The sequence below is a fragment of the Dendrobates tinctorius genome, unplaced genomic scaffold (genome assembly GCF_039654945.1).
Source record: "Dendrobates tinctorius isolate UK_male_01 unplaced genomic scaffold, ASM3965494v1 ptg000056l, whole genome shotgun sequence".
Taxonomy (NCBI): Eukaryota; Metazoa; Chordata; class Amphibia; order Anura; family Dendrobatidae; genus Dendrobates; species Dendrobates tinctorius.
In genome coordinates, this window is record NW_027361724.1 from 12,350,522 (window position 1) to 12,373,502 (window position 22,981).

General features: G+C 43.4%; 1 protein-coding gene across 1 annotated transcript in view; it reads left to right on the top strand.

Moving 5' to 3' along the window:
* Positions 1-22,981, top strand: part of PPP1R1C (protein phosphatase 1 regulatory inhibitor subunit 1C) — an 82,996-nt gene that overhangs the window by 49,128 nt on the left and 10,887 nt on the right. Inside the window, exons 3-5 of the mRNA XM_073577495.1 lie at positions 12,018-12,055; positions 15,831-15,885; positions 21,493-21,624. Coding sequence (XP_073433596.1) covers positions 12,018-12,055; positions 15,831-15,885; positions 21,493-21,624 — 225 coding nt within the window. The remainder of the gene's footprint in view (positions 1-12,017; positions 12,056-15,830; positions 15,886-21,492; positions 21,625-22,981) is intronic.

Sequence of the window (22,981 nt, forward strand, 5' to 3'; positions counted from 1 at the left end):
CATTGGGCCTCACACAATCCAAAAGTGTCCAGTGTCCACTAGTGTGAGAAGAAATTCAAAATCTCACTTATCCTCTAGTCACTTTGGTCACAGCAGTGCCATCGAGCCTGTCACATAGCGCTCAGATATTCATTGGGCCTCACACAATCCAAAAGTGTCCAGTGTCCACAAGTGTGAGAAGAAATTCAAATTCTCACTTATCCTCTAGTCACTTTGCTCACAGCAGTGCCATCGAGCCTGTCACATAGCGCTCAGATATTCATTGGGCCTCACACAATCCAAAAGTGTCCAGTGTCCACTAGTGTGAGAAGAAATTCAAAATCTCACTTATCCTCTAGTCACTTTGGTCACAGCAGTGCCATCGAGCCTGTCACATAGCGCTCAGATATTCATTGGGCCTCACACAATCCAAAAGTGTCCAGTGTCCACAAGTGTCTGCTGAAATTCAAAATCTCACTTATCCTCTAGTCACTTTGGTCACAGCAGTGCCATCGAGCCTGTCACATAGCGCTCAGATATTCATTGGTCCTCACACAATCCAAAAGTGTCCAGTGTCCACTAGTGTGAGAAGAAATTCAAAATCTCACTTATCCTCTAGTCACTTTGCTCACAGCAGTGCCATCGAGCCTGTCACATAGCGCTCAGATATTCATTGGGCCTCACACAATCCAAAAGTGTCCAGTGTCCACTAGTGTGAGAAGAAATTCAAAATCTCACTTATCCTCTAGTCACTTTGCTCACAGCAGTGCCATCGAGCCTGTCACATAGCGCTCAGATATTCATTGGGTCTCACACAATCCAAAAGTGTCCAGTGTCCACAAGTGTCTGCTGAAATTCAAAATCTCACTTATCCTCTAGTCACTTTGGTCACAGCTGTGCCATCGAGCCTGTCACATAGCACTCAGATATTCATTGGGCCTCACACAATCCAAAAGTGTCCAGTGTCCACTAGTGTGAGAAGAAATTCAAAATTTCACTTATCCTCTAGTCACTTTGCTCACAGCAGTGCCATCGAGCCTGTCACATAGCGCTCAGATATTCATTGGGCCTCACACAATCCAAAAGTGTCCAGTGTCCACTAGTGTGAGAAGAAATTCAGAATCTCACTTATCCTCTAGTCACTTTGGTCACAGCAGTGCCATCGAGCCTGTCACATAGCGCTCAGATATTCATTGGGTCTCACACAATCCAAAAGTGTCCAGTGTCCACTAGTGTGAGAAGAAATTCAAAATCTCACTTATCCTCTAGTCACTTTGGTCACAGCAGTGCCATCGAGCCTGTCACATAGCGCTCAGATATTCATTGGGCCTCACACAATCCAAAAGTGTCCAGTGTCCACTAGTGTGAGAAGAAATTCAAAATCTCACTTATCCTCTAGTCACTTTGCTCACAGCAGTGCCATCGAGCCTGTCACATAGCGCTCAGATATTCATTGGGCCTCACACAATCCAAAAGTGTCCAGTGTCCACTAGTGTGAGAAGAAATTCAAAATCTCACTTATCCTCTAGTCACTTTGGTCACAGCAGTGCCATCGAGCCTGTCACATAGCGCTCAGATATTCATTGGGTCTCACACAATCCAAAAGTGTCCAGTGTCCACAAGTGTCTGCTGAAATTCAAAATCTCACTTATCCTCTAGTCACTTTGGTCACAGCTGTGCCATCGAGCCTGTCACATAGCGCTCAGATATTCATTGGGCCTCACACAATCCAAAAGTGTCCAGTGTCCACTAGTGTGAGAAGAAATTCAAAATCTCACTTATCCTCTAGTCACTTTGCTCACAGCAGTGCCATCGAGCCTGTCACATAGCGCTCAGATATTCATTGGGCCTCACACAATCCAAAAGTGTCCAGTGTCCACTAGTGTGAGAAGAAATTCAAAATCTCACTTATCCTCTAGTCACTTTGCTCACAGCAGTGCCATCGAGCCTGTCACATAGCGCTCAGATATTCATTGGGCCTCACACAATCCAAAAGTGTCCAGTGTCCACTAGTGTGAGAAGAAATTCAAAATCTCACTTATCCTCTAGTCACTTTGCTCACAGCAGTGCCATCGAGCCTGTCACATAGCGCTCAGATATTCATTGGGCCTCACACAATCCAAAAGTGTCCAGTGTCCACTAGTGTGAGAAGAAATTCAAAATCTCACTTATCCTCTAGTCACTTTGCTCACAGCAGTGCCATCGAGCCTGTCACATAGCGCTCAGATATTCATTGGGCCTCACACAATCCAAAAGTGTCCAGTGTCCACTAGTGTGAGAAGAAATTCAGAATCTCACTTATCCTCTAGTCACTTTGGTCACAGCAGTGCCATCGAGCCTGTCACATAGCGCTCAGATATTCATTGGGTCTCACACAATCCAAAAGTGTCCCGTGTCCACTAGTGTGAGAAGAAATTCAAAATCTCACTTATCCTCTAGTCACTTTGGTCACAGCAGTGCCATCGAGCCTGTCACATAGCGCTCAGATATTCATTGGGCCTCACACAATCCAAAAGTGTCCAGTGTCCACTAGTGTGAGAAGAAATTCAAAATCTCACTTATCCTCTAGTCACTTTGCTCACAGCAGTGCCATCGAGCCTGTCACATAGCGCTCAGATATTCATTGGGCCTCACACAATCCAAAAGTGTCCAGTGTCCACTAGTGTGAGAAGAAATTCAAAATCTCACTTATCCTCTAGTCACTTTGGTCACAGCAGTGCCATCGAGCCTGTCACATAGCGCTCAGATATTCATTGGGTCTCACACAATCCAAAAGTGTCCAGTGTCCACAAGTGTCTGCTGAAATTCAAAATCTCACTTATCCTCTAGTCACTTTGGTCACAGCTGTGCCATCGAGCCTGTCACATAGCGCTCAGATATTCATTGGGCCTCACACAATCCAAAAGTGTCCAGTGTCCACTAGTGTGAGAAGAAATTCAAAATCTCACTTATCCTCTAGTCACTTTGCTCACAGCAGTGCCATCGAGCCTGTCACATAGCGCTCAGATATTCATTGGGCCTCACACAATCCAAAAGTGTCCAGTGTCCACTAGTGTGAGAAGAAATTCAAAATCTCACTTATCCTCTAGTCACTTTGCTCACAGCAGTGCCATCGAGCCGGTCACATAGCGCTCAGATATTCATTGGGCCTCACACAATCCAAAAGTGTCCAGTGTCCACTAGTGTGAGAAGAAATTCAAAATCTCACTTATCCTCTAGTCACTTTGCTCACAGCAGTGCCATCAAGCCTGTCACATAGCGCTCAGATATTCACTGGGCCTCACACAATCCAAAAGTTTCCAGTGTCCACTAGTGTGAGAAGAAATTCAAAATCTCCCCTGTCCTATAGACAGCTTGTACCTTGTTTTACATTACTATATAGTTTGTTGGATTTTGTCTACATTTTTACCAAAAATGAGGAAGGCTGGTGGAAAAGGCCGTGGAATTGGGCGCGGGTTGCCAGCTGGTAATGATGGTGTTGGTGGTGGATCTGATGGTAGTGGCAAGAGCAAAATAGGACCGAATGCAGGAGGTGTTGAGCCTGCGTCATCGTCTGGCTCCATAAGGCTTCGAAGGCTTAGTTTTCTAGGAGTTGGCAAACCGCTTTTAAAGCCAGAGCATCAGGAAAAAGTTTTGTCTTACATTGCTGACTCAGCCTCCAGCTCTATCGCCTCCTCTTCTTCAGTTGTAAAAAGTAAAAGCACTGAGTCGTCATTGGAGGCTCATGTTCATGAACCACACCTTTCCTTGTGTCCTTCACCCCAACCAAGATTGAAGGATGACGCAGGCCATACTACTGATTACTCCATGGAGCTGTTTTCACATACCATGCCTGGATTATCAAGTCAAATGGTGAATTACCCAGGCCAAGATGAATCTGACATGGAGTGCACTGATGCACAGCCGCTGATGGATGATTCTGCTGGTACATTCACTCAGAGCACTACATTGTCCTCGCAGTGTACAGAGCCAGATTCTGACCCTGATGAGACTCAGGTGCCCCTTCCCGCACACTATACCACCATACACGGTGACACAGAGGAAGGTGCACATGACATAGAAGAGGAGGTGATGGATGACCCAGTTGTTGACCCAGATTGGCATCCATTGGGGGAAGAGGGTGCTGCTTCCAATAGCTCAGATGAGGAGCATCCACAGCAGACATCGACATCGCAACAGCTGTTATCTGGCAGGCCCGGAGCACTCCAAAGACAGGTTCCAAAAATCAAAAGAGTTGCTGGACAGCTTGTCCAGAGGGTCAAAAGATCACAGCGTGCTAGGCCGCAAAATGTCTGCCAAAGTAGGAAGAGTGCAGTGTGGCACTTTTTTGAACAAAATCCTCATGATCAGGCCAAGGTTATCTGTAAGAAGTGCGCAAAGACCTTTAGCCGAGGGAAAAATCTGAAAAATTTGAATACCAGTTGCATGCTTAGACATTTAACCAGCATGCACTTGCAAGCGTGGACACAACACCAAACCTCAAGTGCCACATGTGCAACTGATCACAACGAAGGTAGTCAGCAACGCTACATTGTTTCCCCCACTGTAAGCCCACCGGTTAGCATAGCAGCAAATGTTGAGGTGTCGATGCAAGGCCACAGCAGTCAGGGAATCCCACTGTTATATCAACGAAAGACTGATTCTAGGCCATCAGAAAGAACACCAGCTCCATCACCATCATCAACCCTCTCTCAGTCCGCCCTGTCCACCGCTACTTCCACCATATGCAGCTCTCAAGTCCAGCTCACCCTCCCAGACACTATGAGTAGGTCAAGAAAGTACTCAGTCTCTCATCCGCGTACACTGGGTTTGAACGCCAACATTGCCAAACTAATCTCGTTTGAGATGATGCCCTTTCGGTTGGTGGAAAGCGCAGCTTTCCGCGAACTCATGGCCTATGCAGTACCACGCTATGACCTACCCAGTCGCCACTTCTTCTCTCGCAAAGCCATCCCAGCCCTCCACCATCATGTGAAAGACGGCATTGTCCATGCACTCAAGCAGTCAGTGAGCGGAAAGGTGCACCTCACAACTGATGCATGGTCCAGTCGCCATGGCCAGGGCCGTTACGTGTCCATCACTGCGCACTGGGTTAATGTGGTGGATGCAGGGTCCACAGGGGACAGCGGTGGTGGGACAGTGCTGCCTAGCCCACGGTATAGTAAACAGTTGGCTGTAGGCGTTCGACCCTCCTCCTCCTCCTCCTCCAGAAGCGAAAGCTCGTCCACAGAGCGCAGTCGTACGAGCACTCCATCTGCAGCTGCCACTGTTGCACACGAGGTGTCCCCCTATCGAGCAGCTAGTGGAAAGCATCAGCAGGCTGTGTTGCAGATGATGTGTTTGGGCGACAGACACACCGCCAAGGTGCTGGCCGAGTACTTTCAGAGACAAACTGAGTCATGGCTGGGCAGTGTACATCTTGAGGCAGGCAAGGTAGTTAGTGATAACGGCCGTAATTTTGTGGCAGCCATAGCCCTTTCAAAACTCAGACACATACCTTGCTTGGCTCACACCTTGAACCTGGTGGTGCAGTGCTTCCTCATAAATTATCCAGAGTTAACAGCCCTGCTCCAGAAGGTGCGAAGACTGTGCGCGCACATCCGCCGGTCGCCTGTACACTCCGTTCGTATGCAGAAGCTGCAGCGATTGCTCCACCTTCCCAACCACCGCCTCATTATCAACATTGCAACAAGGTGGAACTCCACCCTGCACATGGTGGAGCGGCTGTGCGAGCAGAGGCAGGCCATAATGCATTTGTGGGAGGATACACGGCCAGGCACTTTGAGAGCAGACATGGAGTTGACCGGTGTGCAGTGGTCGAAGCTGAAAGACCTCTGTAAAGTCCTTCAGTGTTTTGAGGAATGCACACGGCTGGTAAGTGCAGACGACCCCATCCTAAGCATGAGCATCCCACTTATGCGTCTGCTCATGCAAACTTTGACGCACCTTAAGGAGCAGACTTCTGCAGCCAATGTTGATGAGGAGGAAGAGGAGGAGGGAATCCTTGATGACATTCAGCCATTGTCTGCTCAGGGACCTCTCCTGGACGAGGTGGAGGAAGAAGAGGAGGAGGAGGAGGAGGAGGATGATGGGGATGATTACTTAGGGGAGGAGGATGCATCTCGTGGGGCAAGTGAAAATGTTGGTGTGGCAAGGTCTGGTACAGGGTTTGTGCGTGACTGGAGGGATGTGGATTTGCCAGAAAGTGCTCCTCCAACCAGCACTCGCAGTGCATCATTGACACCGGGAACATTGGCCCACATGTCAGATTATGCCTTGCAGATCCTAAAAAGGGACCCCCGCATTGCCAAAATGATGAACGATGACGACTACTGGTTGGCCAGCATCCTGGATCCACGCTTTAAAGGCAAATTACAAAACATCATGCCACAGGAGAACCTTGACCTAATATTGGCTAATAAACAAGCAACTCTGGTAAATCGGTTGCTTGAGGCATTCCCAGCACACAGCAGCGGTGATGGTTCTCACACGAGCCGTACGGGCCGGGGTCAGCTTGGCAGAGGTGTTCGTGGTGCACACAGCAGAAGTGGCGTTGGAGACAGGGGTTTCATGACAATGTTGTGGACTGATTTTTCAAGTACCGCTCACACAACTGGTAATACTGCATCGATGGAAAGTGACAGGAGACAGCAGTTGTCAACTATGGTTACAAACTACTTTTCCTCCCATATCGATGTTCTCCCACACAGGTCATTCCCCTTTGACTATTGGGCCGCTAAACTGGACACCTGGCCTGAATTGGCACAATATGCCTTACAGGAGCTCGCTTGCCCAGCTGCAAGTGTGCTATCGGAAAGAGTCTTCAGTGCAGCTGGATCAATCCTGACAGAAAAAAGGACCCGTCTGTCAACCCAAAATGTGGATGATCTAACCTTCATTAAAATGAACCACGCATGGGTTTCCAAGGATTTTGTCCCACCTTCCCCTGATGACACATAGGGTGACAGAAAAATGGCTTGCTTTGGTCCACCTCTTCCTGGGACTTTACCTATTTCACCTTTTGCATCAGCTGAATGTCCAACATCAACATATGCCACTTTCTAAAACTCCCTAACTGTGCTGCCTCCCCCCCCATGGCCGGGGTCACCACCTAGCGCACGACACCGTGCGAGTGCCGTTGCCCTGGACAGGTGGGTAGGCCGACTCTTGGGTGCGGGCACTGGCACAGGGTCCCTCATAGTGCAATCAAGTGTCTCTGACGGTGGTGGTGCACACCCGCCGTCAGACACACCGCCGTACTATGAGGGGCCCAGTGCCAGTACCGACGCCCACGAGTGGGCCCCCCTTGCTTGGGCAGGGCCCCAGCATTTGCAATCTTTACCTCTCCCTGTTCCTCGGCTGTGTAGTCTGGGCCGTCAAATCCATACTGGGCCTGACACCGTTTGAGCCTGCCTCCTGATGTATAGACATACAGTGGGGCAAAAAAGTATTTAGTCAGTCAGCAATAGTGCAAGTTCCACCACTTAAAAAGATGAGAGGCGTCTGTAATTTACATCATAGGTAGACCTCAACTATGGGAGACAAACTGAGAAAAAAAAATCCAGAAAATCACATTGTCTGTTTTTTTTTCATTTTATTTGCATATTATGGTGGAAAATAAGTATTTGGTCAGAAACAAGCAATCAAGATTTCTGGCTCTCACAGACCTGTAACTTCTTCTTTAAGAGTCTCCTCTTTCCTCCACTCATTACCTCTAGTAATGGCACCTGTTCAAACTTGTTATCAGTATAAAAAGACACCTGTGCACACCCTCAAACAGTCTGACTCCAAACTCCACTATGGTGAAGACCAAAGAGCTGTCAAAGGACACCAGAAACAAAATTGTAGCCCTGCACCAGGCTGGGAAGACTGAATCTGCAATAGCCAACCAGCTTGGAGTGAAGAAATCAACTGTGGGAGCAATAATTAGAAAATGGAAGACATACAAGACCACTGATAATCTCCCTCGATCTGGTGCTCCACGCAAAATCCCACCCCGTGGGGTCAGAATGATCACAAGAACGGTGAGCAAAAATCCCAGAACCATGCGGGGGGACCTAGTGAATGAACTGCAGAGAGCTGGGACCAATGTAACAAGGCCTACCATAAGTAACACACTACGCCACCATGGACTCAGATCCTGCAGTGCCAGACATGTCCCACTGCTTAAGCCTGTACATGTCCGGGCCCGTCTGAAGTTTGCTAGAGAGCATTTGGATGATCCAGAGGAGTTTTGGGAGAATGTCCTATGGTCTGATGAAACCAAACTGGAACTGTTTGGTAGAAACACAACTTGTCGTGTTTGGAGGAAAAAGAATACTGAGTTGCATCCATCAAACACCATACCTACTGTAAAGCATGGTGGTGGAAACATCATGCTTTGGGGCTGTTTCTCTGCAAAGGGGCCAGGACGACTGATCCGGGTACATGAAAGAATGAATGGGGCCATGTATCGTGAGATTTTGAGTGCAAACCTTCCATCAGCAAGGGCATTGATGATGAAACGTGGCTGGGTCTTTCAACATGACAATGATCCAAAGCACACCGCCAGGGCAATGAAGGAGTGGCTTCGTAAGAAGCATTTCAAGGTCCTGGAGTGGCCTAGCCAGTCTCCAGATCTCAACCCTATAGAAAACCTTTGGAGGGAGTTGAAAGTCCGTGTTGCCAAGCGAAAAGCCAAAAACATCACTGCTCTAGAGGAGATCTGCATGGAGGAATGGGCCAACATACCAACAACAGTGTGTGGCAACCTTGTGAAGACTTACAGAAAACGTTTGACCTCTGTCATCGCCAACAAAGGATATATCACAAAGTATTGAGATGAAATTTTGTTTCTGACCAAATACTTATTTTCCACCATAATATGCAAATAAAAGGAAAAAAAAACAGACAATGTGATTTTCTGGATTTTTTTTTCTCAGTTTGTCTCCCATAGTTGAGGTCTACCTATGATGTAAATTACAGACGCCTCTCATCTTTTTAAGTGGTGGAACTTGCACTATTGCTGACTGACTAAATACTTTTTTGCCCCACTGTATATTTTGAATGTGTACGCTATCCATACATGTTATCTGGGGATACGGAACCCTTTCTCACCTTTGTGCAATCACGTGCAATCCATACTGGGCCTGACACCGTCTGAGCCTGCCTCCTGATGTATAGACATATATTTTGAATGTGTACGCTATCCATACATGTTATCTGTGGATACGGAACCCTTTCTCACCTTTGTGCAATCACGTGCAATCCATACTGGGCCTGACACCGTCTGAGCCTGCCTCCTGATGTATAGACATATATTTTGAATGTGTACGCTATCCATACATGTTATCTGGGGATACGGAACCCTTTCTCACCTTTGTGCAATCACGTGCAATCCATACTGGGCCTGACACCGTCTGAGCCTGCCTCCTGATGTATAGACATATATTTTGAATGTGTACGCTATCCATACATGTTATCTGGGGATACGGAACCCTTTCTCACCTTTGTGCAATCACGTGCAATCCATATTGGGCCTGACACCGTCTGAGCCTGCCTCCTGATGTATAGACATATATTTTGAATGTGTACGCTATCCATACATGTTATCTGGGGATACGGAACCCTTTCTCACCTTTGTGCAATCACGTGCAATCCATACTGGGCCTGACACCGTCTGAGCCTGCCTCCTGATGTATAGACATATATTTTGAATGTGTACGCTATCCATACATGTTATCTGGGGATACGGAACCCTTTCTCACCTTTGTGCAATCACGTGCAATCCATACTGGGCCTGACACCGTCTGAGCCTGCCTCCTGATGTATAGACATATATTTTGAATGTGTACACTATGCTATCCATACATGTTATCCGGGGATACGGTACCCTTTCTCACCTTTGTGCAATCACGTGTAATCCATACTGGGCCTGAGAACAGATGGCGAGCTGTTAAGCAAGCTACAGCACCTGTGGTTTGCACACGTAAGTTTTTCATTTTTTCAGGAATGATGGTTAGGCCTAATTCCGGAACTGCGGTTGACCTGCACTTACTGGGAAATCATCGTTCGCGGGTAATAATTGTAATCACAGATCCCCATCACTAACGTTGTTCAGCAGGTTATCTGCACCTGTAAGCGACAAACGCTGGCCTTTTCAGTGTAGCGCACATGCAGCTACGGACATGTAAGGGCATGACACACCAGTTATTGGCCAATCTCATGTGCCAGAGCCTCACGTGTCCCTCTAGTAAGCCAGACTCGGACCGCGGGGCATGACGGAGTCTCGTTCGTTAACGGAATTAAGCTTGCAATGTGTGCATCTGTTCTGTAGCTTGCATGGTTGAGGTTTCCCAGGTGGAGTCGAATTAAACCGTAGGCTCCACTCCTGGTGGTGCCCTTCTGGACATTCCTTTAAGGTTCAGCTTTGCAACCATACTGCCCACATAAAACAAACACTTTGCCTTCATGAACGCTGTTTGGAGGTTCATGACTCATGGGAATAACGCCGCCAAATCAGTTAACCTGCTAGAGAGATCCTTCGTTGCTCCCAAGCATGACATCACACTCCCTAGGAGGAAGCTAATGCCACTGTGGCGACTGTACTCCTGGGGGCGACACAAGTGCACTGATGCCCAGCCACTGCTCGATGAATCTGCTGGTACATTGACCCAGACCACTACATTCCCCTCGCACGCTACACGGCCTGAATCTGACCCTGATGAAACTCAGGTTACCCTTCCCATATACAGTTCCATCTTACATGGTGACAAAGAGGAAGCTGCAGATGAAAGTGCAGGTTCGGACCACCCGCCATCAGACACACCACCGTACTATCAGGGGCCCTGTGCCAGTGCCGTCGCCAACGAGTGGGCCCCCCCTGCTTGCTCAGGATCACAGCACTTGCAAGGTTGAAATACTGTGCAGTGAGATGGAAGATGGGAACGACGAGGAGTCCAGACTAGTACAGGGATTCCCTAGCGAGGAGACTTATTTGATTGTTTTCAATGTTGGGACAGCAATTTTTGGGGAGCACTATACTCTGGAGAATGATAGATGGGGCCCACCATACACTGGAATATTCCAAAGGTGGACACTGGAGCAGCATTTACAGGGCCCATTATACACTAGAGCATTAGAAATGGGGCCCATTATGTTTGGAGCATTATTTGGGCCCATAAGACAGTGGAGCTTCATCCATGGGGACCAACATATACTGTAGCATTATGTGGAGCTCATCATATACTGTTTCAAACATTATATGGGACCAATGATTCTGTATGGAGAAATAGATGGGCCTTGTCATGAGATGTAAAAAGTGAAGTATTTTTCATTGTACTATACCGCTATTTCTCTGCCGTATCGGAGCATGATGAGTTGTGGTATGTGTTAAAGGGGCGCTCTTTCGCCCAGGGCACATGAAAACCTGGAGCCAGCCCTCCCCCCCCCCACAACTTTAGCCAAATAACCCCCATTTTTCAGTGCGTAACTTGTATTATGAAGTTAATTAAGGTTGACAAGCTTAAGTAAGAAGAATTGATGCTTTTGGCATTGAAATGGGCACTGTTGGTGTGTTTCCTGTCCTCCTCTCACTGCCGACTTTTATTCCCCATTGACTTACATTGGGTTTCGTGTTTCGGGACGACCCCGACTTTTCCCTATAATCGGACGATCTTGCTCGACCCGACTTTTGGAAAAGTCGGGTTTCACGAAACGAAACGCGACCCTAAAAAACCAAAAGTCGCTCAACTCTAGTAATCACCAATGTTCTGTCATTTACATGACTTATCGTCGACATCAACCGCATCATTCCTAAACTGCCATGACAAAAATATATGCAACAAGCTAGGCATTTAATAAAGTGATATATTTCATATCACAGTTTTTAATCCAATACATTTCTTTCAACTCTACAGCATTGGCTCTAAGTATAAAAAAAAAGGCGTTCTATCAAAGTTCTGTTTTCAATTTGCAAATGATGTCGCCAGGCTGAACTATTGTGAATTGTATCTGCAAATAAAGCATGCATTACCTATAATGTTGTTTTTATTATCCAGAAATCAATGACAACAGGACAAGCTGTACGCATGAGGAGGTGAGATCGGTTGTATATGTATTCGAGATTAAGGTTAATAATGGGCCTAATCTATCAAAACTGTAATTCTACAATTGGAAAGCTTAGATAAATAGGTCCCATTGTGTCAGCCCTTCCTTTAGTTCAGTGTTCCAAATTCATTAACTGGGTGCATACATCATTAAACCCGTTGCGATATTCACCGTATTAGCAGATGTATGCGCTACATGTTTAGAGAGAGTTCACAAGCTGAGACTGTTTGGGATACGTGTCGACTGTATTATGCAGTTGACCTCCAAGTGTAGCTGCTAAATCTGCAATCCACCGCTTAGATGCAACTGCTAAATGTGATGGAAGCATTTAAACAGTTGAGAACCTGGGCAAGAGGGTCATTTGGTCATTCTTCCCAGTGGCTGGGCTTCATAGGAGACTGTCATGTCTCTCTTTTGAAATCACTGCACCTGCTGTGCTGTCACGCTGCTGGCACTTTTGCACTTGCTGTCAACTGTTCAACATTAAATGAAAATTAAAAAGGACTGAATTATCTTCAAAAAGAAGGATGAGTGCTGACTTTCTTCATTATTTGTTACTGTGATCAAAGTTACCAGATGATTTTGCCAGGTCATACTGAAAAGTAAATTTGGGAAAAACAAAACCCCAAAAAAGCAAATAGCGGAATTGTTGTTTTTCTTCTTTTAAATCTACCCTGCTTTTTGTCCAATTTCTCAGTTCTATTGTTTTTTTCTCCTTATGCCGTTTGCCAGCGGATTGATTTATTTTATATTTTGATAGATCAGATTTTTACTAACACAGAAATATGTGTATTTCCTTTCTTTTTTAATTCTTAATGGGGGAAAAGAGAATGATTTGAACTTTCTTTTTACATTTTTTATAACATTTTCCTGTTTTTAGTTTCCTAAGGGCCAATTGTGCTATATACTGCAATAAATACTGTCAGGAACCGAGGTTGTGGGTTGTAATAATCGCCTAGGCAGGCTAACAATGCAACTATTTTTGTATTCCTTATGTTCATGGTCTTACATCAACTCTGGGTAGATGGCTACAATGCAGTGCCCCCAGTCCACAAGATCCCAACCCGAGGCCAGTAGTTCCACTGCCTACATACCAGGCGATACCCACTTTCTCCCAACTTTTGGTTGACCCACAGCTTTTGTATCTCCTGCCAGTATAGTCTACAGTCACAGACTATGCTCCTCCAGATGATGGATACCATGACCGTAGCATGTGGATCCAACTACAGCCGGCAATAACAGTCATTAGGATAATTCCTCAAATGCAGACAATAATATAACACAACCGTAGCACATGTGTCCAGCTCCAGCTGGCAAAAACAATCCTTAGGATAGTTCTTCAAAGCCAGACAACAGATAACACATCTGTAGAAGTTATATACAGCTCCTGCAGGCAACAACAGTCCTTAGGATAGTTCCTCAAATGCAGATGACAGATACCACAATCACAGCCCATGTATCCAGCTCCAGCCAGCAACAACAATCCTTAGGACAGTTCTTCAAATCCAGATACTACAACCATGGCATTTATATCCAGCTCCAGTCAGCAATGGGCACATTGTTGCTGCTGCTGTAACAGATTGGAGCCAGATTATCACAGATGCAGTCTAGGGTTGCAAGCCCACATGAGACTTGGAGTGAAAAGTGGATGTAAACCTGCTTTGCTGAGGATCCAACATATGATAATAGACCAGATGCAGTATGAATACGGTTTTATTTGTCAACGCATTTCAAGGTAATCAGGGCTCTTCATCAGGACTACCCACAATGATGGTGTACAATTTGCAAGAATGTGAAAATGGACAACATATTGAAAAAAGAGGCAAGCAGAAATGGTCTTCTGTGGTCATATGACTAGCATATCACATTATCTTGTCAAAATAATGCATGATATCACAATTATAAAAGCTTGGAAAATAAATGTAAAATGACATAAAAACAAGTAAATATGAAAAAAATAAAAATACTAGTTTCCAGAGATAAAAAGGAGCAGAAATAAAGGTGAATAAGGGTTGTTTGACAAGAATGAAAAAAGAGGGCGATTGAACCAAATATTGCGGTAAATGTGCTGGATGCATATAGACAAAGCTTTAGAGGTCTGAACCTCTGGATATGGAGAAACATGGTAGAGAGAAAGGAGAGAGAGCAGCTGTCTTTGATTACCTCGAAACGCATTGACAAAAAACTGTATCCATACTGCATCTGATGTCTCATCATATGTTGGATCCTCGGCACCGTAGGTTTACATTCACTTTTAACTCTAAGTCTGTACCTCATCTTTTTGGTGGATCTGCAGCAGCCGTTTTCATACACACTAGCAAAAGGGTTGTGACTGTCACAATCCCTCCAGGTGAGCAAATCCCATTTCAATTTTTCTCTTGTTTTCCAGATAAGACACTATTGTATTTATTGTCTTTATATTTGCATCTATACACAAGCCCGCATAAGAGGCAGGGAATCAGCTTATGTGTCGTTAAGGGGTTAAAGCAAATAGAGGTGATGGGATAGCAGGCACCAAAACTCCCCCGTCTCTAACCACCTTCACCACTTACCAAATAAATGACTCGAAACACATGGTGTGAAGATAAAAGGCCACGGTATTTATTAATGGTTACTCAAAATTAAATATATTCAACCAATAAATAATGGTTATCCAAATATTAAATACATTAAACCTATAAATAACAATAAGATTCATTACTCCATAGACAATAAAACCATCCAGTCTCCACCCAGAAAGCTGGGCGAGCACCATCTAATAAACACCACGACAACATTAACTTAGGGAGGGCGGGCGGGAAGCTGTAATTAAGATCCCGGCTGCTGTAAATCTTCTGACAGGAATGCAGTGTTTAAGAAGTTCTTCGCCTTGGCGCCGAAAGCTGTTAACTCCTGTTGCTCATTTCTACCTGTCACCTGAGGGCTAGAAGAACCAATCACCAAAAGGTAAGTACCATTAACATAAATCAAAGAGGGAGGAGTTATGAATAAACCTTAAACATTGATAGAACTAAGAGAACATACCAAAGCTGAACTCTACTCCAATTAGCCAATAGAAAACATGGGGGAGGTGGTGTCGCAATCCCATGAAGCCCCCATCCTATTTGCTCTAAAGGGGGGCCCCCCATCCTATTTGCTCTTTAATTAAAATGTTGAACTCTTTTGCACTGATTGGACATAACATTTAAAACAAAGACACATGAAGTGAATATCCCTTTAATATGGCACCTGTTAAGGGTGCTGTAAATTAGGCACCATTGTGTTTGAAGCTGAAAAAATGAAAAAGTGTAATGATCTGAGCAACTAGGTCAAGGAACAAACTGAGATGGATGAATGACTTGGTCAAATCACCTCCAAAATGACAAGTGTTAGGTGTTCCTAAAATGTGCACTGGGTAGTACCCATCAAAAGTGGTCCAAAGAAGGACCACTTGTAAACCAGAAAAAGATCCATGGGTCTTCAAAGGCTGAAATAATCAGTTCTGCCAGGTATAGAAAGGTGTCAGAATACAGTGTTTTGCAGCTTGCTGTATATGGCAGTGTGCTTAACTTGACCCTGGTCCTACACGTGAGCATCAGAACTGGACCATTGAGAACTGGAGAGGTTGATTACGGTGTAGTATGTGTGCTCAGCGTCTCAATTCAAGTCTACTTCTTATTATCGCTCTTAATACTAATGTGTTATGCAAAACTGTGTGAAATATACTTTGTAATTCCGATGACATAATGTGAACAAGTTTTTTATTTCTTATATCTCATACCTAGAATGTTTCCCCCAAACAGAGGAAGCAAAGTGTCTACTCGGCCCCTGCCATGAAAGGTACTGTTCAGGTACTGTTCCATGTTCTAATGTATTAACTCTGTTCTAACTAAATGTGATTTATATCTAAATTAATCTGTGTGTTTCTTGTTTTTCAGCTGATAACAAGTATTAGGAGTATATTCACATTTGTGGGTAGCTTGTCCAACAAACAATAATTTGAAATGCTCTCTCAAGGGACAGGTAATAGCTTGTAGATCATTGGATCTATAACCACTGGAACCCCTCCGATTGCCAAAATATGGCACTTTTATTCCCACTAGAATGGAGTGGCAGTGCGATAAATAAATGCATAGATACACAGACAGCCAAATAGGTATGAGAGATGGCAGATATATGCACATGAGGTAGATAGGAGGTATTCTATGAGGTTTTGCTATATATATACATATATGTATGGTTTGGACCGTGAAGAAGGCGGATTAGGCCGCCGAAATGCGTAGTCCCATTTGCGTTTATTTCTGCCACGCACTCTGGTTCCTGATCCTTGTGGGTCGTCTTTTTAAACTTTTTGAAGAAATAAAGAAAAGTATTTTTTACTCCAATCCTGGTTTGCTGAGTCCTTGCTGGATTTCTTCGTTGTTCACATATATGTATAGTATATATACAGTTCTGCTCATTGTCATTGGCACTCATGAAGCTTAAGTAGATAATGTGGAATATATCCTGAAAAAAAATAATCAAGTGAAACAGTTTTTCTGTACAGAGCACTTGTGTTAAATACAAAAGAGCAAATGATAAACAATAAGTTAAAGCAAAAAACAATGGGAGAGAAAAATACAAAAACCTAAAACCTGCTGTGACACTTGTATTGGCAACCTTTACATTAAATTAGTATGGAAACACATTTTGACTCGTCTGTTGTACATCATAAATGGGAATCACCTGGGATTAATTGTTGGTGCCCATGTGACATGAATTAGCCAATGTATGATGACTTCAGTGTTTTAAAAAGCCACATGATAGGCCCGATTCCTTTGTCACAAAGGTGAAGACAAAGGAGCTGTCTGAAGACATCAGAACTGCTATTATTAGCAAGCACAAGACTTCCAAATGGTATAAGGCCACCTTCAAAGACCTTGGTTTCCCAGTTCCAACAGTGTGCAATGTTATTAAGAAGTTTGTCAAGCATGGAAGCATCAAGAACCTCCCTGGACATATGGGAAAGATGAAAATTAACAAGAGATGTCTTCAAAGGTTGGTGTGAATGGTGGAAAAACACCATGTCAAACATCCAAAGACCCGAAGGCCAACTTGGAACAGTGTGCAGTCATGGTTTCAACAAGTACCATACACTGCACACTAAATCAAGCAGAGCTTTATGGGACAAGGAAGGAAATCATTTCTGAAGAAAAGACAAAAAGGAACGACTGATGTTCTACCCAGTGTAAGAAAACTTGGTTTCAGTCGAAGATCATGGGTCCTCCATCAAGACAATGACCCAAAGTACACATCCAAAAGTACACGGGAATGGTTGAAAAATAAAAAATGGACTGTTTTAAAATGTCCAGCAATGAGTCCTGACCTCAATCCCTTTGAACATCTGTGGGGTGAGTTGAAATCTGCCATTGGGAAAAAGAACCTTGCAAACATTTAAGAGCTTGAACAAACTGCAAAGGAAGAGTGGGAGAAAATACCAGCTGGGACAGGCAAGAAGCTTATAGATGGCTACAAACAATGTTTGGAGGCTGTCACCAATGCCAAAGGGTGTGCAACCAAGTATTAATTGGGGGTGCTTTTATTGCTGCAAATGCTGTTTATTCTATTTCTTCTTTGAAATTGCAACATATAGGTTGAAAAACAATGTTTTATTAATGCATTAATTTGGACCAGTAGTTAAAAAATCCTGAGGATATAACTTTGGTATATTTCCATTTATTTCTGAAAATATTGTACAGTCTATAAAAGAAAAAATGAAGGGGTGCCAATAACGATGAGCAGGACTGTATAGTTTAAGATTGCTTAAAGTCTATCTAACCTCTTAACCCCTTATCTCACTCCTTCCTTCTAATTTTCCTATCAATCCATCACATGTTCTGGTTTCAGTAACTTACAGGTGTTTCTCACAAAATTAGAAGAGTGATCTATTTCAAGTATTTATTTCTGTTAATGTTGATGATTATGGCTTACAGCCAATGAAAACCCAAAAGTCATTATCTCAGTAAATTAGATTACTTTATAACAACAGCTTGAAAAATGATTTTAAAAACAGAAATGTTGTCCTACTGAAATGTTTGTTCAGCAAATGCACTCAATACCTGGTCAGGGCTCCATTGGCATCAATTACTGCAACAATGTGGCATGGCATGGAGACGATCAGCCTGTGGGACTGCTGAGGTGTTATGGAAACCCAGGTTGCTTCCATAACATCTTCTTGACAATACCCCATAGATTCTCTATGGGGTTAAGGTCAGGCGAGTTTGTTGACCAATCAAGCACAGTGATACTGTTGTTTTTAAATCAGGTATTGGTACTTTTGGGAGTGTGGACAGGTGCCAAGTCCTGCTGGAGAATGAAATTTCCATCGCCAAAAAGCTTGTTGGCAGAGGGAAGCTTGAAGTGCTTAATAATTTCCTGCTAGACGGCGTCTCTGATTTTAGTCTGATAAAACACAGTGGACCTACACCAGCAGATAACATGGCTCCCCAAACCATCACTGGAAACTTCACACCAGACCTCAAGCAGCTTGGATTGTGGCCTCTCCACTCTTCCTCCAGACTCTGGGACCTTGATTTCCAAATGAAATGCAAAATGTACTTTCATCTGAAAACAACACCTTGGACCACTGAGCAACAGTCCAGTTATTTTTCTCCTTGGCCCAGGTAAGACACTTCTGGCATTGTCTATTGGTGACGAGTGGCTTGACACAAGGAATGCGACACTTGTAGCCCATGTCCCGGATACATCTGTGTGCGGTGGCTCTTGAAATAATGACTCCAGAAGCAGTCCACTCCTTTTGATTCTCCCCCAAATGTGTGAATGGCCTTTTCTTAACAATCCTTTCAAGACTGTGGTTATTCCGGTTACTTTTGCACCTTTTTCTACCTCACTGTTTCCTTCTACTCAACTTTCCATTAATATGCTTGGATATAGCACTCTGTGAACAGCCAGCTTCTTTAGCAATGACCTTTTGTGGCTTACCCTCTTTGTGGAGTGTGTCAATGACTGGCTTCTGGACATCCATCAAGTCAGCAGTCTTCCCCATGATTGTGGTGCCCACTGAAACAGATTAAGGGATGTTTTTGAAGGCTTAGTAAGTCTTTGCAGGTGTTTTTGTTAATTATTCTAATTTACTGAGATAATGACTTTTGGGTTTTCATTGGCTGTAAGCCATAATCATCAATATCAACAGACATAAACCCTTGAAATAGATCACTCTGTTTGTAATGACTCTATATAATATGTGTGTTTCCACTTTTTGTATTGAAGAACTGAAATAAATTAACTTTTTGATGATATTCTAATTTTGTAAGAAGCACCTATATATTTATACATCCATAAACACATTTTTTAAATAAATCTAAAGGTTATTGTCTTTAGTTTTATGAACACATACAAGGAGGCACTATAGTAAGCATAACCCCTCCAGTATAAAAAAAAACCTCCAAAAAAACGAAAATACAGAAAAATTCAAAAATAATAAAATAAAATCTTTAATGAAAAAAAAGAGAAAATACATTGAAACTGCCAAAGGGCGAAAGCAAGGAGAAGGAAATAAGAGAAGAATCTGCACTTGAAAAGAGGTTGACCTCAAACATTAGTTCATCTGTATATAACAGGGGGGGTGGTACCTGTGGCCGAGGATCACTCACATTCAAATGGTGTGTTCTTGGCTGGGTGTGTGTACTGCTGTTACCTTGTCGATACGCCTCTGAAGACTGTATGCTACCTCACTGACATAGCAGGTCACGACCAGGTGAGGTAGAGATTAATGAGGGAGACCAGAATCCAAAAAGAAACTTTTCTTGGCTGAACAACTTGCCGAGAAGTATTTACATCAGATAGCAGGCACAATACTTAAAGAATACTACTTCTGCATAATTCTGAGGCAGGAACTTCATGGTAGATTTGGAGGCACATTACTTCTTTTACATGTTACGTTAGACCAGGAAACCCCTCTGGGAATTTTCATCTTCCCTTCATGTGAGGACCTCACCGGCTGAGGTGCAACGCTATGACTCCTCACCACTATTCTTGAAGTCCATTTGATAAGGGCCACACGCTCCTTCCTGTGTCACAGCATCTTCAGTTCCCTGTAGGAGAACACGTGTCCCAGCTTGGCAATCTTCTCCTCTATGAACCTCAGGTCTGGCTACACTTTCACTTCTAAGAATATGTTCACTTGTCAAGTATTCATCCATTAGAATGGATCCAGCAGCAATCCATTGGCAAAATAGTTGGGTAGACACAACTTTTTTGTCCTTTTTTTTTAAAGTAAGGGATCCATTAATTAGCCATCCGTTTTCTTCCATTTAAAACTGATCCAGTGTGCTGTACTTCTGCTGGTCACGCTTACAAATCAGGACCACAACAAAGAGAGAAATGGCAAAATCACCGTAATAATACAATAACTAGTGATGAGCGAGTGTGCTCGTTACTCAAGTTTTCCGAGCATGCTCGGGTGATCTCCGAGTATTTGGATGTGCTCGGAGATTTAGTTTCTGTCGCCGCAGCTGCATGATTTTTGGCAGCTAGACAGCCTGAATACATGTGGAAATTGTCTGTTCATTAGGGAATCCCCACATGTATTCAGGCTGTCTAGCAGCCGCAAATCATGCAGCTGCAGGGACTCATGCTTGGAAAATTCGAGTAACAAGCACACTCGCTCATCACTAACAATAACCAAACTGTGCTGCTTGCAATAACTTTCTAATTTATGGCCAACATTATGCCTTGGGTTGGAAATGCTTTTTAACAGCTGGAATTTTGGGTGGAAAAATCAGACTAAGCTAATCTTATATGTAAAGATTTCCTCACCTAGTTGGAAGTGCAGCATGCATGACAAGGTATTTCCTACTGTTTTTTAAGCAGCCATGTTTTTATCTAATGCTGAAAAGCTATCAAATTATTTTGATAAATAAAAAACATCTTTGTATCTAAAGTCACATCTACGAGTTGTTAACATCATTATATTTTCGGTTTGAGTCCTGTCCATCGCAAAAAAACCAATCCAATGTTATTCAATGGGGCAATGCAGATGATCAATTTTTTTCACTGATCGAGCCTGTGTGTGAAAAAAATCACAGCCTGCGATAATTTCTTCCATAAATTGGATGTGACGTCTCCATTCAAGTCTACAGGTTATCCTTAAATTGGATGTCATGCAGAGCCATGGTATAGCAGCCGATTTTCATTTCTGTAACGTAGGAAACTAAATGGTCCTGGAAATGATTAATAGTCGCTAAGTCAAAAACGGATTGCCCACGAATGAGAAGTGAGAAAAAAAAACTGTCTGTGTTTTCTGGATGAAACTATGAACGATATTTTTAGACGCTTGTATTTCACCGATTTAATTATTTTGCTTTTATAGAAAACTCAGATTAGGTTGGATCTTTGATTTGCCGTGTTATGCTTTTTATGTTTTAATTTGCTTTATTGCATGTGCAGGAATCAATGAGCAGTCTAAATCTTTAATTTATACTGATGACAAACAGCAAACAGTTAATGAGAGAACTGAACTGCTTAAGAAACCAAGACGAAAAGACACTCCATACCATCTTGACTTGCCATTATTTGCAGGTAGGGGCTATAAACTAGTGGGAAATTAGATGTCCACTGTCATTTCAACAAACTTTGCATAAATCAATCGTACATACGAATATAATTAACTTTTTTTTATATATATAGCTTATCAGAGAGATGTTTCTTTCTCCGCTTCTGAGCCAATTCTTTTCCTCCCTACTGACTTTTGAACTCATCATTCACTTAAAAAAAATCATTTGAAAAACTGCTAAAATATGCCTGTCAAAACAGTACAGATTGAAGCTGCCTATTGAGGAGGAGAAGAAGAGCAGCAACTTAGGCACAAACTGTGGTTTAGTTTGTAGCGTTTATCTCACCCCAGAGCTGGCGTCACAGATACATTGCTTAGTACTGCTGCTGCTTCTTAGCATGTGCTAAATAAGACTGAAGAAAAAAAACAATAAATCAAAATGAGCATATACCTTGTAGTAAGTAAATACCGTAAGTGAATAGTAATAGTACATGTAAATAACATAGGGTACTTAGTTAACACTATTTTGATCAAAAAGTGTAAAAGCCATCCCACCGGGACAAGGTGTACCCAGGCTGGATGGTCCTATCCTGTCTCTAGAATGAAAACCTTACCTTATGTCAGCCGACCTCAGTGTGAATAAGAGCAGAGCAGGACAATGACCCGACTGTACAGCCACTTGTCCACGGGAAGCTATATAGATTAAATCCCTTGCTAAAAAAGGGGGCCACAACTTTGTTTGTGCAAAGTACAAGAAACAACAGCAAAGCCAAAGAAATGAGCCGGAGCATAAGTAGGGTATACGGGCAATGTGTAAGCGTACATTCACATTATGGCCATTTCACAGACAAAACACAAAAAAAGAACAAAAAAACAAAATGAGCATATCACCTGTAGTAATTATATAAGTAAATTACTAGCTCAGAGACAACTGAACATTAGATATGGAGGCTGCAGAGGGTAAAGCTGGAGAAAATAAAGGATACAAGCCATATGATGGCTTGAAATAGTGCTATTCTTCATGTGAACACTTGATCGCTTGTGTTATAAAAGTCATTTCTAATTACAAGGGCTCTCCCCTAAATCACCTCATAGGAGTATCATTTTCTTTGAAGTTCATCTTCACAAGTGGCAGAATAGTTACACAGATTTCAGAAGTTACATGTCCATTTCAGATTAAGTTGAAAAGAATGATGGAACGGAGAGCCACTGGCAGCAGGTCCCCATGACGTGCAGGCCCCATTGCGGCCACATGGCCCGCTGCTATTAGCAGTAGGCTGTTTAGTATTTCGATATTTTGGCGTTTGGTACTGTATTAATAATACATGAGCTGCATATATGTGCAGGTTTTTTTTTTCCTATAAAGAAGCTTACAGGAAAACC